This window comes from Podarcis liolepis, assembly GCF_965112155.1.
Source record: "Podarcis liolepis genome assembly, chromosome: 8".
NCBI lineage: Eukaryota > Metazoa > Chordata > Lepidosauria > Squamata > Lacertidae > Podarcis > Podarcis liolepis.
In genome coordinates, this window is record NC_139560.1 from 994,565 (window position 1) to 1,010,397 (window position 15,833).

General features: G+C 57.0%; 2 protein-coding genes across 3 annotated transcripts in view; one reads left to right on the plus strand and one right to left on the minus strand.

Moving 5' to 3' along the window:
* Positions 1–4,308, plus strand: part of HSF1 (heat shock transcription factor 1) — a 39,698-nt gene extending 35,390 nt beyond the window's left edge. For both annotated transcript variants that reach the window (XM_083516788.1, XM_083516789.1), the window contains 4 exons: positions 1,841–1,946; positions 2,074–2,133; positions 2,831–2,900; positions 3,344–4,308. In XM_083516788.1, coding sequence (XP_083372914.1) covers positions 1,841–1,946; positions 2,074–2,133; positions 2,831–2,900; positions 3,344–3,546 — 439 coding nt within the window. In that variant the 3' untranslated portion in view covers positions 3,547–4,308. The remainder of the gene's footprint in view (positions 1–1,840; positions 1,947–2,073; positions 2,134–2,830; positions 2,901–3,343) is intronic.
* Positions 4,309–8,400: 4,092 nt separating this feature from the next.
* Positions 8,401–14,754, minus strand: LOC310713645 (uncharacterized protein). The gene is made up of 8 exons (XM_083518088.1): positions 14,624–14,754; positions 12,771–12,826; positions 11,747–11,797; positions 11,238–11,294; positions 10,615–10,650; positions 10,092–10,226; positions 9,325–9,369; positions 8,401–8,917 (listed from the first exon to the last, which is right to left on the minus strand). The coding sequence occupies exons 1-8, from the start codon at positions 14,737–14,739 to the stop codon at positions 8,787–8,789; spliced, it is 627 nt and encodes a 208-aa protein (XP_083374214.1). The 5' UTR covers positions 14,740–14,754; the 3' UTR covers positions 8,401–8,786.
* Between the last annotated feature and the right edge of the window lie 1,079 nt (positions 14,755–15,833).

The following is a 15,833-nucleotide window of genomic DNA, read 5'->3' on the forward strand; positions in this document are numbered from 1 at the left end:
GTTCAAACTGGAGTTGAACCCACAACATTGAAAACCACATTTTGAAACGCCTGTCCCTTGTGGCTCGGGGGGGGGGGATGGGGAAAGGTAAACCCTGAAGCACCTTTGTATGCTGAAGTAATCTCCATGGTGGAGCACCAGAAGATCCCAGGTTCCAATCCCTGCTGCAGGGCCGGCCCACCCATGAGGTGGCAGGGTCCACAGATCCTGCCCCTAAGAACTGCACCTCCTGCTTGTTCTGTTGCGTGTCCGTCTTCTGTGAAGAGCAGCAGTGCTGGGGCGTCCAGCCCGCTTCCTCTGCGTCTCCCTGCTTCTCCCGGCTGCAGCAGAGTGTCTTGCGCAGCGCTGTGCCAGTGCGGAAGGAATCTCAGGCATGCAGAAAAACTCTCGTGCAACTGCTTCTTCTATTCTACGAAGCGTTTATTGTACAGCAGCAAAACATCAACAGCCAGGAGAAAGCGAAGACATGCTTCTCCTGTCGCAGCCAAAACAGAAAGTGAAGATGTTTTCACTTCCCTAGAGCTGTTAACCCTGTAAGCTCTGGGTATCCTCACACCGTTAGTGCTGCAATGGCAGCAACAGCCGCAGCGCTCTGCTCAAAGGCCAGATCTTTGTGACAGGCAGCAGGTTTCCTGGCTTTTAAAACACGTACAGAACTGGCCTCCTGCCTGAGCTGTCAAGTCTGCTTCAGGCGATTTGCCTTCGGACTGAGCGGCCACAACTCCTGGTGGAGAGTTTGCCCCAAATGCACATCCCTGGTTCCCCGTTTGTCTTTGAATGGCTCCGCCCTTCCCAGTCCACGTCTATAATCTGATTGGGCAACTCTGGGGCGGCCCCCGCCTTCCGCTCCATAGCAGGGGCTTTGGCCCAGCCCTTGCGCCCCCATTGGCTCTTCACCAGCACCCGGTTTAGGCTGCTTCTGCTGCTTGGGGAGGGCGCTGGCCCTTGAGAGCCCCGAGTCTAAGCAGTGAGGTTTTTCCTGCTGATCTGTAAACTGAACCAAGGCAGGCTTGCAGAAACCGGAAGGGTTACACATGTCAGTGTTTGTTTTTTTTAAAAAAGGAAAGGGTTCTGACCTCAGCCTGGTCCTCAGACCCTTGTCGGCATAAAAGAGTCCACAAGAATATCCTTGCAGAGTGCTTTCTGCTTTTATTCTTACAAGTCTTTGTGCAAAAGCGACTGACCAACTCCACTACCAGCTTTCACTAACCAACCAACCAACCCAACAACAAACTAACATTTCTCACTCTCTATATACAACCCAGCGCAGGCCGCTGACTCATGCTGACCCAGCTTTTTTAAGCATTAAAGAAACAGCGGCCATTTTAGCCGTGACAACACACTGTAGCCCTGGCCACTGGGTCTGTTTCGGGGGGGGGGGGGTGATGGCAGGCCTGTGCAACAGCTATTCCAGAGCAGGCAGGAAGGGATGTCTTGCTCCTCTTAAGGTTCTGGGCAAGGAGGCTTCTGAGAGGCAGCCGGGCTCAAAGCCATTTCCTCCTCCTCGACCAAAGAGCAAGCTGGAGCCCTTGGTGGGTGAGGGGAGCACAAGGGGGCCAGGAAGATGGGGTGGAGATGCACTTGGCCCAGGAGGACCCCTAGGAACCACGAGGAGAGCCCTGCTGGATGAAACCCAAAGAAGCCCTCCTCACCTTGTGGCCAACCAGGTGCCTCTTGTGGGGAAGCCCCTCGAGCAGGAGTTGAACTCTGTGGCAGCCCTCTCCTCCTTCCTGCTGTCCCCCAGCCGCTGGCAGTTCAGGGACCCGGGCCTCTGGTCCTGGAGGAAGCAAGCAGCCATCCTGGCCCTCGCTGCCATCTCTCTCTTCTCTCGTGTCCCCAGGAACGAGCTGAACGAGCACTTGGACACCATCGACTCCAGCTTGGATAACCTTCAGACCATGCTGAGCACCCACGGCTTCAGCGTGGACACCAGCGCCTTGCTGGACGTGAGTCTTCCGCTTGGGAGTCCTTACGCCTAGCGGGAGGGGCAGCTTGCGGGGGGGGGGGTTGTGCCTCATTCTGCTAACATTAATCTCTGCTTTCCCTCTCTCTCTCCCTCTCTCTCGCCAACAGCTCTTCAGTCCTTCAGCGACAGATTTGAACTTGCCAGATCTGGACAGCAGCTTGGCCAGTGTGAGTTTGCTGAGGGAGTTATCCGTCAAGGACCTCCCCTTTCCTCATTTGTAGGCCAGCCCCACATGGCGAGTCTGAAAGTGCTCTCCACCCGCCCTGCCTCCTCAGAGAACCCCGCCGGGTGATGTCATCCCATCAGCACCTCTTCTCAGGCACTGCTAATGAGGTGCTGAGTGGGCCTTTCTCAGCGCAGCAGCCTGCTGATCAGCCCCGCCATCAGCTGAGCAGACTCCCCAGAGTTGCTCTCTGGATGTGATGATGGGAAGATGATGCTGAGACTGAGGCTGCCTAACTCCCAACACATCCCTCTAAAGCCCTTCCTGCGTTTCTTCACCGCCACCCACCAAGGCACAGCCTGGAGGCTGCAGAAGACTGGCCCAGATCTTCCCCAGGAAGCTCTCCTGCCCCAGCCCCATTGAAGTGAAGGGGAGCTCTTAGGCAAGAGCTCTTCTGCAGCTCTTGTTTATTTCAGTGGGGCCTGTGCAGGAGAACTTCCTGCTGGATTGTGCCCTGGAGTCAGGGAGGTGGTAGACCCACGTAGTGCCAGCCAGCTAGGGGCTCTCCTGTGCGTGGGGATGGCTGGGGGCGGGGAGTACGGCTGGGGCTTGACTCCCGTGAGATACCCACACCAAAGCCGCCTCCTTGCTCTCTGGGCCTCGCAGGCTTTGGCTCAGCAGCGCCTCCTCTCCCTTTGCAGATCCAAGACCTCCTCTCCTGCCAGGAGCAGCAGAAGCCGGCGGAGGTGGAAGACTCTGCAGCAGACACAGGTGGGCATCACGGATGCTCCTCTCCTCTCCCTGCCCCCACCCGCCTGCCAATTCCACACGCTGCTTCTCTGCATCGACCTTTCCTCCAAGGCCAGGCAGGAGCATGGGCATCCTCACAGCTGAACGAGCCATCCTGGCCCACGCAGGGGGAAACTGAGGCATGCAGGGGGGGCGTGTTTCTGTTGCCTTTTCGACCCGCCTCCTCTCCCTCCAAGTCACGCTGCCGCAGTGGGGGTCTGCCTTGCTCTGGGGGCAGTCATGGAGTTTCCAACCAAGAAAGGGTCCTCCTTCCCATGGCCTCAGAATCCTAGAATTTTAGGCTTGGGGGGACCCCAAGGGTCATCTGGCCCACCCCCTTGCAATACAGTCCTTCCACCTTCCCCCCTGGCCCTGCAGCCTTGCCCCCCACCCCCTTTCTGATGGTGTCTCTGCCCTTCCCGTAGGCAAGCAGCTGGTCCACTACACAGCCCAGCCCCTCTTCCTGGTTGACTCGAGCTCCATGGACATGGCCAACACGGAAATGCCCATCTTCTTTGAGCTGGACGAAGGACCCTGCTTCACGGAGGACGAGTACTTGGAGGACCCCACCATCGCCCTCCTCTCGGGGGCGGAGACGCCCAAGCCCAAGGACCCCTCCGTCTCCTAAGGCCGGGCCCTGGGCCAGTGTGGAAGAAGGCCGGACTTCAGGAAGGGCCAGCCGCCCCCTTGCTTTGCTCCAGTGACGTTGCGGACCGAGCCCCCCGCTCTCCCCTTTGGCCAGGCTGCGAGGGTGTGTTTGTGTCTGTGCTTCGGGTGCCCACCCCTCCGGGCGGTGGCTCTGGGGGGGCACCGTGGCTTGGGGGGTGGGCCAGGGGGGAAGCCCATTGGCAGAAGACGTGTGTGTGTTCCTTGGCTGCTGCCACCGCCTGTTTCGGGTGCCAGGCGCCCTAGGCCTGGACGCTAAGCGCCGACCCCTTGCCCTGCCCTCTAGGCGGAGAGGAAGGAGAGCAAGCGAGCAAGGAGGGGGTCGCTCTCACTGGGGAGGAGAAGGAGAAAAGGAGGCGGAGAATTCCCCCTCCGTCGGGATGGACTTGTTGGCATTTCGAGAGAAGTGAGAGCGCCTCTCGCACCCGGGGCTCAAGGGCTGGGTCCCTTTGTCACGTCTGCTGTTGCGTGTGTCCCCGAATGTTACAGGGCGCCTGGGCGGGAGGGAGGAGGCTGCCCCACCCCATGCCCCCCTCCCCCATGGGGCTTGTTTCCCTTGGCTTAGCAGTAAAGAATTTGTACATTTGCATTTTGATTGTTACTAGAAGAAAATTGTATTTTGGATTTTTACATGAGAGAAGAAGCCCCCTCCTCCCCCTCAGCCTTCCTCTCTCCTGCTATATAAATACCTATATATACATATTCAAATATATCTATATCTATACGTGAAGTGGCCCATCACTCTCTAGGCGCTGCACACTTTTATTTCCAAAACGGACGAGGGGTCCATCCTGCCAGCCAATACTGGGAAGCGGATCCCAGTTGCTGCTCAAGGAATATTCCTCCCACTCACACTGGAAGCGGAAGAGTGGGGAGAAGGGCCCCATCCACCTTCTGACAGACTACGGGTCCTTTTCTGCCCCCGCCCTCACAATATCCTGTCTCTGCAAAGGTCTAGATAGAGCAGGGTGCCCGTGGTGTCTGTCTTCACTGCCCCCCCAGTGGCCTTTTGTCTGTCAGGCTCACTCCTTCATCAGCTGGACACTTCCTCCTCTGCTCTCAGGTCTCTAAAGTGGTACTGAGCCTTCCAGCTGGCCAGCCAGCAAATCCTGCCAAGCTCCATTTAGCAGCTGGAACCAGCTGACGGGGGGGGGGGGGGAGAGACCAGAGCGCTGAGTTTGCGGATCAGGATCAGTGAACTGTGGCCTGCCTTGCCCAAGCAGCTGGGGGGCGGGATCCTACAGAGAAGCCAGTGAGTTGCCTCCCACCCACCCAAGCAAGACTCTTGGTTGCAGCAGAAAAATGAGCCGCTTGCAGCCTTCGAAAGAAAAGCAAGGCAGGGGCCTCTTCTTGCTGATCTTCTCAGACTCTCCTGTCCAGAGTAGGTGGAGAATTTGGGCCCTCCAAGCAGGGAGCAGAAGGGCCTTGCAGACTGGCCCCCTCCTTACAAAAACCAAGGTGGGGGGCTGTGAGGCTCCAGCCAAGCCTGGGGCGTCCGTCAGCCCAGGACAATTGCCCCACAGTTCAGGCAAGGGAGGATCAGGCCGCAGGTCCAAGACCTTTAGGGGAATGTGTCAGCGGAGGGGGTGGCATGTGGAACACACACACGGAGTCATAGGGCTTCTGGTCAAGAGGGGCGCTGTGGGTTAGGGAGAAGAGCTGGCAACAGACAGCTAGCCTTAAAATTGGCTGCAAGTCTCCTGGTCAGTCACAAATCCCGCTTGGTGAACTGCTGAACTCTGACAGCTCCAGCCCTGCTACACTGAACTGGGCAAAAATATGCCGAGCTTGACCTTTCGGGGTGGGATATGGTTTTGGTTAGCCTTTTCAAGCCTTTAGAATTATGGAATTGTAGAGTTGAAAAGGGCACCCCCCCCCTCCCCGTTCGCATCCTGAATGCAACATAAGACGTGACGGCACATGTGCATGGGTCACGTTTTGCCGCTTCCGTGCATGTGACGTCATTTTGAGTGTCTGCGCATGTGTGAGTGGCGAAACCCGGAAGTAACTTCCGTGTTGCTGCGGAGCGCAACTCAAACGCGCTCAACCCGAAGCACATTCATCCGGAGGTATGACTGTAATCCCTGACACCCCACGTTCCCAAGGAGTCTGTTCCATTGTCATATGGCTCTTTCTGAAATTTCACCTCTGTCTTCTCCCTCCCTGCCTCCCTCCCGGCGTTCTGAGGCCCCAGTTGGAACATGGCTCAGGGGCCAGCGCCACCCCTGCTGTGCTGGGACACCAACTCTGAACGTGGTTTGCTTGTCTTTATTGAACAAGGAGGCAGGCCCGCACCTGCGTGCGTTAGCAGGACACAGGAGGGCAAGAGCAGGTCAGGACAGCGACAGAAAAGGCACCCCAACCCCCAGGGCCACAGGGAAAAGGCTGGCACGGCACTGGCTGGCCACACGACCCCTTGGGAACAGCAGCCCCCTCCCCAAACCAAACACACACAGCAGCCTGACTCCTGGCCAGCACCCAGGCACTGCCTCAAGGTGGGCACTGCCCTCAGAAATCCAAGTCTCGGAATTGGGGCGGGGCTCCTTCGCCCTGCAGCAGGCCTGGTCACAATCCAGCTGGGGGAGGGGGTGGAGCTGATGGCAGAAACTGGTGCCCTCCAGAGGTTTTGGACTACCTCTGCTGCCTGGCAGGGGCTGATGGGAGTTGTAGCCCCAAACACCTGGTCTAGTCCTAAGTGCTCTGCCTCCCCCCCCCCCCAATTCTGGGGCACGGATCAGACTGGCTCTGCTGTCATCCAGCCAGCCTCCCACCCTGCAATCTAGGAAGCTGTTTTCTGCCAGACTGTTGCTCCACCTAGCTCAGTATTTCCTGTACAGGCTGGCAGCAGCTCTCCTGGATATCAGAGAGGGAATCTCAGCCCTTCCTAGAGAGGCTATCTGGGAGTTTCTACTTCTGCTTGCACAGCAAATGACGTACCAGTGACCCCCGGACTGCCTAGCTCATTGCTGGCCAGTTATGGGTCCTTGTGCGGACACAGCAGGAAACCCCTCTGTTCTGCGAGCTACTCCAAGCTCCCAGACAACCGGACTCTGCTTTGTTCTTCCTCTGCTTCTTGGGGCCTCACCTTCCATGCTGGGACACGTCCTCACACCCCACCAGTGGCCCAAAGGCCACAGAAAGCTCTGGCTAGAAACTTGCTTGGGCTGGCCAAGAAGGCAACCAAGACTCCCAAAGGCTGGGGTGAGAGGGACCTGGGGTACCCTGAGACCCAACACGCGGCTGGGGCTAGCTGCCTAGGATCCGGAAGCCAAGCCTGGGGAGGAGGCTCCTGCAGCTGGAAGCAGGACACCAGAGAGCAGCGGGTCAAAGCTGCTGTCCCAGGTTTTGCTCTGCTAATGGCCAGGCTTGGTTGCTTGGCAGCGGGCAGGGAGAGGCCTTTTCCTCTAGGACACCTTCATTTGGGTTGCTGTGTGCAGGCAGGCAGCGTGTGGCTTGGCTCTCTGACTGGAGCTTTGGCTTGTGCCCCTTGCAGCCTGGCACACCTGGGGCAGTGGGCAGGTTCCTGCGTTGGAGCACAAGAGTCAGGCTGCATGGCCCTGGGGTCCCGTTCAACTCCAAGGCTCTAGCAAAAGCCCCAGTCCTTGAGCCTCTGTGTCCGAGGAGCAGCGCAGGCCGGTGGGGATGGCTGGAGAAGAGGAGGAGGAGGCTGGGGGGCTCAGTGCAGACCGGGGGTGGCACCCCCAAGCGTATCCTGTGGCCAGCCGCGGCAGGAAAGGTGGCGTGAAAAGCTCAAGGGGGTGGAGAGAGGGGAGTCTGCAGGAGGAAGCAAAGGCTCAGTCGGCAGCGCAGGAGCAGGCGGGCGAGGGCTGTCCACTGGGGCATCTCAGGGCCTTCAGCAAGGGGGGGAGGAGGAGGAGGCAGCAGCGCTCCTCACATGCCTGTGGAGAAGAAAAGAGAAGAAGCCGCTCACCTCATCTCCCTGGCCGGCACTTCAGGCCAACCGGCCAGCCCCACAGACCCCCACAAGCCTCTCTGGATTCATCGCAAGTGAGCCATGGGTCTCCTGCATGCATTCCCTTCCAACTCTGATTCTGTGATTCCTGAGCAGAGTTTGCCAAGCAGTCAGCGCTGGACCTGTTGGACCAAGGATGGTCCTTGGTGACGTTTGGAGGGGGGTGGCAGTTGAAGGACCCTCCTGGGACAAGCCTCCTTTGAAAGGGTCTTGCAAGGAGGCCAGGAGCTGCTGCTTTGGGAGGCTGAGTGCGGCCCCCCCACCCCACCCCGGCTGCCACTGTGTTGCAGGAACACAGGAAATCGAGGCTCATGCCTGAAGCGTTCTGGCACAACAAATCTACTTTCAAAATTAAAACATTTTGATAGAACAAAATGCACCAGGAAACGCAATAAAATTCATGGTGGTGGAGGAAGGGAGATTTGGGTGGCACATAGGGCGGTCCCTAGTACCATGTCAGAGCCCTGGTCCATCTAGAGCATGGGTAGGCAAACTAAGGCCCAGGGGCTGGATCCGGCCCAATTGCCTTCCTGCAGATGGTCCAGTAATCAGCATGTTTTTACATGAGTAGAATATGTGCTTTTATCTAAAGGCAGCTTCCCTGTCTCTGAGCTGTGGTCTCTGCCGCAACCCGGAAACACTCCTTGCTGTACAACCTCCCAACAATCCGACGGGAGCGAATGCTCAGTAAGGAAAGGGGGTCGTATCACCTCCTTTGCAAGGTTCCTGCAAGCAAATTGGTTGGGTGCCCCATGGGCACAACCTGCCCCACATGTTCCCTCCGTGTAGGGCATGGGGTGGGCCTGGAGTGCCTCAGGGTTTCCCTCCAGACATGATGGCACGCCCACTTCTCAGGGCTCCATGGTGCCAGGGAGGAGGTCTTTCTTCCTGGGAACGGCACGTTCTGAACCAGCCCTGCTCCCTGACACTCGAGGGACACGAGGACATGCGGCAAATTGGTGACCCTGCAAATGTTGTGGGACGGCAGCGTCCTCACTCCCAGACTGGGGCTGGTGCAAGCTGGAGCCTGGCAACATCTGGAACACCCCACCCCTGATTTTAGGGGTCAGAAGTGCATTTCACAGTAGAGGCCACAGTGGCCTTGAGCAGGAACCGGACCCAACTTCAGTACCTTCAGGGGTCAAAAGTGGGGACATTTCAGGGGTCAGCATGAAAAATCAGGAATGGGGCCCCAGTGGATGAGAGCATTGGAGAGGCATCCCACTAACTCAAGGTGAAATGAACCTCAGAATCAGGCCAGCAGCCTGTTCTCCCAGGGGCCAACCAGTGCTGTGGCCCTTCGTGGGACACTTATCTTGGGAGGTGAGGGTCTCCTCTGAATCCACTTCATGGTCCAAGCCTGCGGAGGAAAACATCCCAGTTACAGCTAGAATAAAGGGAAGAGGAGCCTGCAGGATCGGGCCCAAGGGACCCCACCCAGTCCATCACCCAACTAGATGCCCATTAAGGGAAACCCAAAAGCAGGATTTGTGCGCAAGAGCCATTCCCCCCCCCCTTGTGATTCCCAGCAGTTGCCGTTCAGAGGCAGAAGCACCATGAGGAGCAGCCATTAAGCCAAGCCTTGCCCCAGACGGGTCTCCCCTAAGTCTCCCACGCTGCTTGCCTCCCCCAGGACAGCCTTGCACAGCCCTCTCTCTGGAGGGGTTCTCCCCACACAGAGACTTCGCATCAAGCGCAAGAGACCCTCTGTGGAGTCGCCCATTTTCCAAGACCCCTGATGTGACTCCCAACCCAGGAAGAACTTACTTTCTTGGGACTCGTGGGAATGAGCAGGAACATCCATGGCGGGACCTAGAGAAACCAGAGAGAGACAGAGGTCCCTTCCATATCCCACAGATGGGCACGTGGGGCTCAGAGGTGGCCTGGGCAGCGATGGGTCTCAAGGACCTTCCACTGCCCTCCCAAGGGGGCTTTCAAAGGTCTCCAAGGAGCCAGCAGCTCTTCTCCGTCCCCAAGAAGGTGCCCTCCAGATGGACTACATCTCCCATCAGCTCCTGCCAGTATGACCAGGTGACACTGGGGTTTTGCGAACTGACCCGAACATAGGAGCCATCTCCTAAGAGCCCCCCCCATTTGCTGGGCATTGCCATTCAATTGTTGTGCGTGCGACCGCATCATGTGCTCGAGGGGCGGGGCTTAGCAGGACGCCCCATATTTTATTCAAGTTGGCACCCATGGACCCGAACCTTGAGAGGATCAGAAGAGGCCCTGGCAGGGCTTCTGTGGAGTCACAGCCAGGCCTGGGGGAGGGCTGGCTTGTAGGTCAGGGCAGCTGAGGTCGGAGCCCCCATAAGAAGGGAATAGGGGAGTTGACAGGAGGGGTTGCTAGACAGTGGAAGGGTCTCCCTCAGGAGGTGATGGACTCTCCTTCCTTGGAGGTTCTTAACCAGGGGCCACCTGGATGCTTTAGATGAGGTTCCTGCATTGCAGGGGGTTGGACTAGATGACCCACAGGGTCCCTAAGATTCTAAGGACCCATGAGAAGGCAAGGGCAGCCAGACTGGCAGACGTACCACTCTGGGCGTCTCCGGGCAGCGGGTCCAAGCTGAAGGATCCGAGGTTGGAGGCATCACTGTTGAGCATCATGTCCCCGTTGACCTCATCTGTGTGGGCGCGATCGGCCCCTGCAAAGCTCACGGGGGCCACCTCTGTCCAGGGATGGAGTGAGAGAGGAATCAGCAAACAGGGGCATCGCCTCTGGGTACGAGGGGGTCATACTGTGGGGCAGGGGCCCCTCAAAGTGAGCAGAGATGGTGCCAGCCCAGCCCAAGGCATTTTGCCACCTGAGGTCCAAAGGACAAGGTGCTCCCCAGCCCTTGGCTGCTGGGAAGCTGCCTTGACTGGCAGCTGGGTCAGGCCTTCGAGTCGTGGGCTGGCAATGGGGGCAGCACACCCTCCACCTCGCCTGGGGGCAGCCAGTCCATTCACGGGTCCCAGAATACACAGCTGTGTCCTCCAACAGAGAGGGGGCCAGTTGGAGGGCTCAGGAGGCCAAGGGGCACAAAGGGGGCCAGGAGCTGGCAGGGTCATGCCTACCTGTGGTCATGGGATCTGCAGGAGTTCCAATCTCACCTGTGGACATGGAGACAGGTGTTCAAATGTTGCAGGGCAGAGAGGCTGAACCCCACTCCATCTTCTGCCTCCCCACAACCCTTTAGCCTCTAGACATTGGATGACATTCCAGCCAAGGCCTCCATCTCTCTGTGGGCTGTCGGTCAGGAGCCAAAGCGAGTCCCAAGCTTGAACAGCTCATTGCAGAACGTGGACCCAGCTCAGGGGCTGAGCCTCTGCGTGGCCAAGGAAGGTGTAAGGGGGGGGGGAGCAGCAGCATGCAACTCATGCAGGCAGCAGTTTGTGGCCACCCTTGGACTGCTAGAGCTCTTCTCTAGCTGGATGTTGTGAAGCAGCAGCAAGGGCGAGAGTGTCCCTGGGCATGAGCAGAGGGCGTTGCTCTCGCACCTCAGGTGCCACAGTCATCTCCCCCTGGCTTGAGCCATCTCAGAGATTCTTTAGCTGTGATTCCTGCTGGATGAGCAGGATAAAACTATATTATTATTATTATTATTATTATTATTATTATTATTATTATTAGGGGCTGGACTTCTCTGATTCTCTGATCCTCCTCTTTTGCCATCTCTGGCCTCCAAGATTCCACTTACTTTCTCCCGAGGCCTCTGATTTGCCAGAGATGATGGGCTCTGAGTTTGCCATGGGCTCTGAAAGAGACGGGGGGAGAGAGAGAAGCTGAAGGGGGTCGGGGGTCCCGTGCGATGAAGCCCCTTTGGGCATTTCCCCCTCAGCCACCCAGAGCCCCAAACAGGTTCAGGCCAGCTGCCCCCAACCTGGCTCCCTCCAGATGTTTGGAACTACAGCTTCCAGCAGACAGCATGGCGCCTGACTCAGGCTGATGGGAGTTGTAGTCCCAAACATCTGGAGCTGGAGGACTGTGGGAAGTCTGCTTTCCTTCCTGCTTTCTGGATCCCTCTCCCGCTTCATCGCAGGGGATTCTGGAGCAAGAAAGTGAATCCCTGGGACCCAGTCCTTCGCTCCAGGAGCTGAGCTGATCACAGCAGCACTTGGTTCCTGCCCTGGCAAGTGGAGCAGCCGCTCTGCCTGCAAAGGGGAAGAAGGACTTTGCCCCTCAAAAGTCAAGACCCCTTAGACGTACCTGTTGTCTGGCTGCCTGCGGGGGACGTGGGACTTGGGGAGCTCAGGGGCTCTGCAAAGAGGGAGAGAGAAGCGGTTGTTTATTATCGTCGTCATGGGTTGTGAGGGTCAGTCTGCATGATGCCCCAAGTCCCCTCCATTTCTCGGGGTCCTGTAACCAGCAAGGGTTTGAATTGTACAGAGGAGGTTCCTGAACAAAGAGGTCCAGCCTCTTTGTAAGAGAGGGGCCAGCAAACGTTTTCAGCAGGGGGCCGGTCCACTGTCCCTCAGACCTTGTGGGGGGCCGGACTATATTTTGAAGAAGAAAAAATAAACGAATTCCTTATGCCCCACAACTAACCCAGAGATGCATTTTAAATAAAAGGACACATTCTACTTGTGTAAAAAGACACTGATTGCCAGACCCTCTGTGGGCCAGACTGAGAAGGCGATTGCGCCGGATCCGGGCCCTGGGCCTTAGTTTGCCTACCCCTGGCCGTAGCTGGCTGCTTAAGTGCCCTCATCAGCATCACAAAAGTGTGAGCTGGGATGCAAGAGCTTCCACTAAGTGAGGGGGCCCTCCAGGCTAATTGGGGGGGGGGGTTGTCACCCTCCCCTCTCCTGGCTGCTATTTAGGAGAACAATAGCCAGAGCATGTGAGCTTCAAGCAGGCTGGGGGCCGGAGACACAGACACCTGCTTGATCTGCGCTGGATCCAAAGCTACGACTAATATAGCAGCAGGATCTGTTGTGGGGTTAATGCTATGAGCCCCTCCAGCCTCTGCTCATTGCAGATATGTCTTTTTGAAACCCCTGTATTCTAAACCGCCCACCTTCTTCCCAAGGAACCTGAACAGTGGAAAAGTGCTGGGAATCCCTGGAGTCTCTCACCGCTCGGAGGTTGTGTATTTGGGGTGCAAACTGCTTCTCTGCTTTGCAGGATGCTGGCCAGCTACAAGTGCCTCTTCCTCTTTCCTTTCTGGGGGTCCCACACCCCCAACTTCAGGGCCCCCCCTCCACCCACCTAAGTGCCGACTGCAACTCACCATCTGCCACCACAATGGCCAGGAGCAGAACCGCAGCTGCCGTGAGCAAGAGGAACCTGCGGGGTGGAAAGGAAGAGGGGGCTGAGAGTGGAGAAAGGGCTGGAGCATTAACATAACAGTGGTTAAGAGTCTGAGCTTTGAGCCACGGCAGAAATCTCAGCTCAGCCGTGAAGTCCTTGGCCCTGCCTCGTGGCTTGGTTGTGAGGATGGCTGGTTGTGCAAAGGTATGGGATCAGCTTTAAGCGCTTAAATCAGAAATAATATCGTTTTAAAAGTTCATCAGGTTCTTCAGCAGCAGAGAGGGGCCTGCTGGGAAGTCACACCCCTGATCCCAGAAGTGGGGGGCATTCTGTACGTGCTCAGTGGCACTCCCAGTCAACTTTGTCTTCTAGGCTGGCTCTTGGAACTCAAAACAGATATTGGGAGTGAGACTTGAATCTCACTCTGACTCAGGGTCCTCCAAATCTGTGTTGCCAGCAAGTCTTGCGTTGTTTTTTAGAAGCCCAGGAATTGCCAGAACCACTCTGGGGCTGCCTGAGGTGGGAGACCGCCCCCCTCCAAAAGGCAGCAGTCTCCTCCTCTCCTGCCCAGCTATGATGGGGCACGATCCCCTCAGAAAATCTCCTGCAGAACAACCACATGGCAATGGCAGTGGAGAGGAGTTGCTGGAGAGACCCTGCTCACTGCAGAGGAGAAGCTGTAGAAGTGAGACCCTGCTGATTCCTTGATGATTTTATTATTTATACCCCACCCATCTGGCCGGGTTTCCCCAGCCACTCTGGGCAGCTTACAGCACATAACAAACTGTAAAATGTACATAGCTGTCATACACAGGAGAGTCCTGGCAGTTTCCTGCTTGAGTTTTCCCTTTGCCCCTCTGCCTTCCAAGGGAAAACCCACTCTTTAGTGATGCATCAGAACAAATGGCAATCTGGGGAAAACCCAAATTCCTGTTAGCTCCGATTGAGCACTAAAGAGCAGGGTTTTTTCCAGGAGGGTGAGGGAAGCAGCAGAACAAGGGGAGGTGTGGATAAGCCAGTCGGTATATACATATGTTTTCATTGTGAAATCACTTTGGGAAGCTTTACGAGAAGCAATTTATAAAGGAAATTAAATGAATAAATAAATATTCAGCTGAACAGTGCTTTGGGGTTTACATCTTCGCGGATAAAACATATTTTTGAATTTGTCAATTCAAAGTAGATTATAAAGCATAGTGACTGTTAAATATTGCATTTTGGTCAACATTTGTAGGAGGAAATAATTAAAAAGTGCAGTGGATACTGAGCAACAGAAGCAGCTCCCCAGGGTTCTAGGAAGAAAAGGAGTCTTTTATCAGGCCCACCGGGAGATGCCATGGGGAACTGAGTCTGGGACCTCTGAGTCCAAACAAAAGCTCCACGGCTGAACCACAGGCCAGGGCAAGAGCACAGCACTGGAGGGGGGACTCTGGGGACCCTGGCTTCCCCCTCCTCTGGGCGCCACCTCCCACGCCTCCTCCGGTTCTGGGGGCAACTCAGCAGGTGCCCAGCCCCCGATGCACATGGACCAACTCTGCTACAAGGCCATCCTTCAGCAGGTGACTGACTCCAGACCACCTGGTGCCCAGTGGGGTCCACAGTTGGTCAGCTTTCTGGCCGACAGGCCTCCACCCCAGGCACTGAGCCAGGCTTCCTGGCAGCAGATATAACGGGAGGGAAACTGAGGAGAAGAGACGAGGGAAGGCCTGTTCTGCAGGGATGCCCCACACCTGGGCAGGGATCTGAACCTGGATTCACCTGGGGCAAACAGGTGCATGGACCCAGCCCACCCACAGGGCCCCCTTTCTGCACCCAAGCAAAGTTGGCACCCACCTGTGCTGTGCCCGCATGATCCTGGGCGCCTGGTGCTTGGGACGGTGCTGGGATCCAGTCTCAGGAGCTCTGGGGGAGGCAGAAACACTCTGTGTGCTGAGCCACGGGAGGCCCATTATATGGGTCTGTCCCCTCCAGGGGGGAGCCGGCTGCGAGGGGCCAGCCAATCCAGAGGCGGGCAGGAGGGTGAGGGGTGGCTGCTGTGGGAGGGGCAGAGCCACAGAGGCCCCTGCGCAGCCCCTGGGCTTCCTTCCTGAGGGGCAGGGGGCTTCCTCCCCACCACCACCTGCCGCTGTGCAGCAAAGGTGGGGGGTGCCCAGCCATGAGGGGCAGCCCTTCCTCGCCCTGCCTGCCACCTGCCCAACCCCAGACCCTGGCACAGGTACCCCTGCATCGCCTGCTGCTCTCAGGCTGCCAGCAGCTCCTCAAGGAGAGAGAGAGAGAGAGAGAGAGGTCCTTCCCAGGGAGACTTTGCTGGCTGAGATGCTTTTAACTGGAGGGATTATTTACGCCATGATGAAAGTCTCAGGTGCCCTTCCTGGACCTTGGCACCTGCTCCCCATCAATTAACCCAGGCAGCAAAGATGGGAGTTTGTTCGGTGGAACGCAAGGACTCCTTTATTAGCACAAAGGACAATTGGGAGTTCAGTGCGGGGTGGGTGTGTGGGTGTGCCCTCATTCGCTGGATCGGAACAGAGCCCTACTGCAAAGACTGTGCGTTGGTCAGTGTGCACTGATCTACACACACAAAACAAATTCATGCACAGGCGTCTTCCAAAAACCCATCCCAAACTCCAAAAGTCCCATGGCGATCGGCAAATGGTAACGGGGGCAGGACTGTGAAATCTGGAAGCCCCTAGTCATGAACCGGCACATGGGCAGTGGATACAGATTCAGTTGTTCTGACTCAAGGAACGAGGCAGTTGAGCAGCTCGGCAGCTGTATCCATGACTGAGCAGCCCTTTTTAGGATCCAGTCTGCTCACCCCGAAAAGGGGGAGGGGCTAGAAAAGGTGCCCTAAACATAGTCTGCCTCCCTTTTTCCCTTGACTGGATTACCGTGCCCAGTGGGGTCACCACCCGGTCCCTACTGTGGAAGGAGGTGTGGATCCAGAATTGGCCTCCACAGTCACTTACGGACTCACTGTTAAAACCGTGCTTATGAAAGACAATCCTACTCAGCTACGAGGGATCGCCAAAGAAGAAGTGTG

Excerpts from the sequence above, each read along its gene's own strand:
- LOC310713645 (XM_083518088.1), bottom strand. The coding sequence starts at position 14,739 with ATGGGCCTCCCGTGGCTCAGCACACAGAGTGTTTCTGCCTCCCCCAGA. Across the intron at positions 11,295-11,746 it reads CGCAGGCAGCCAGACAACAG|AGCCCATGGCAAACTCAGAG; the intron begins GTACGTCTAAGG and ends CGTCTCTTTCAG. Across the intron at positions 8,918-9,324 it reads TTCCCACGAGTCCCAAGAAA|GCTTGGACCATGAAGTGGAT; the intron begins GTAAGTTCTTCC and ends TTTCCTCCGCAG.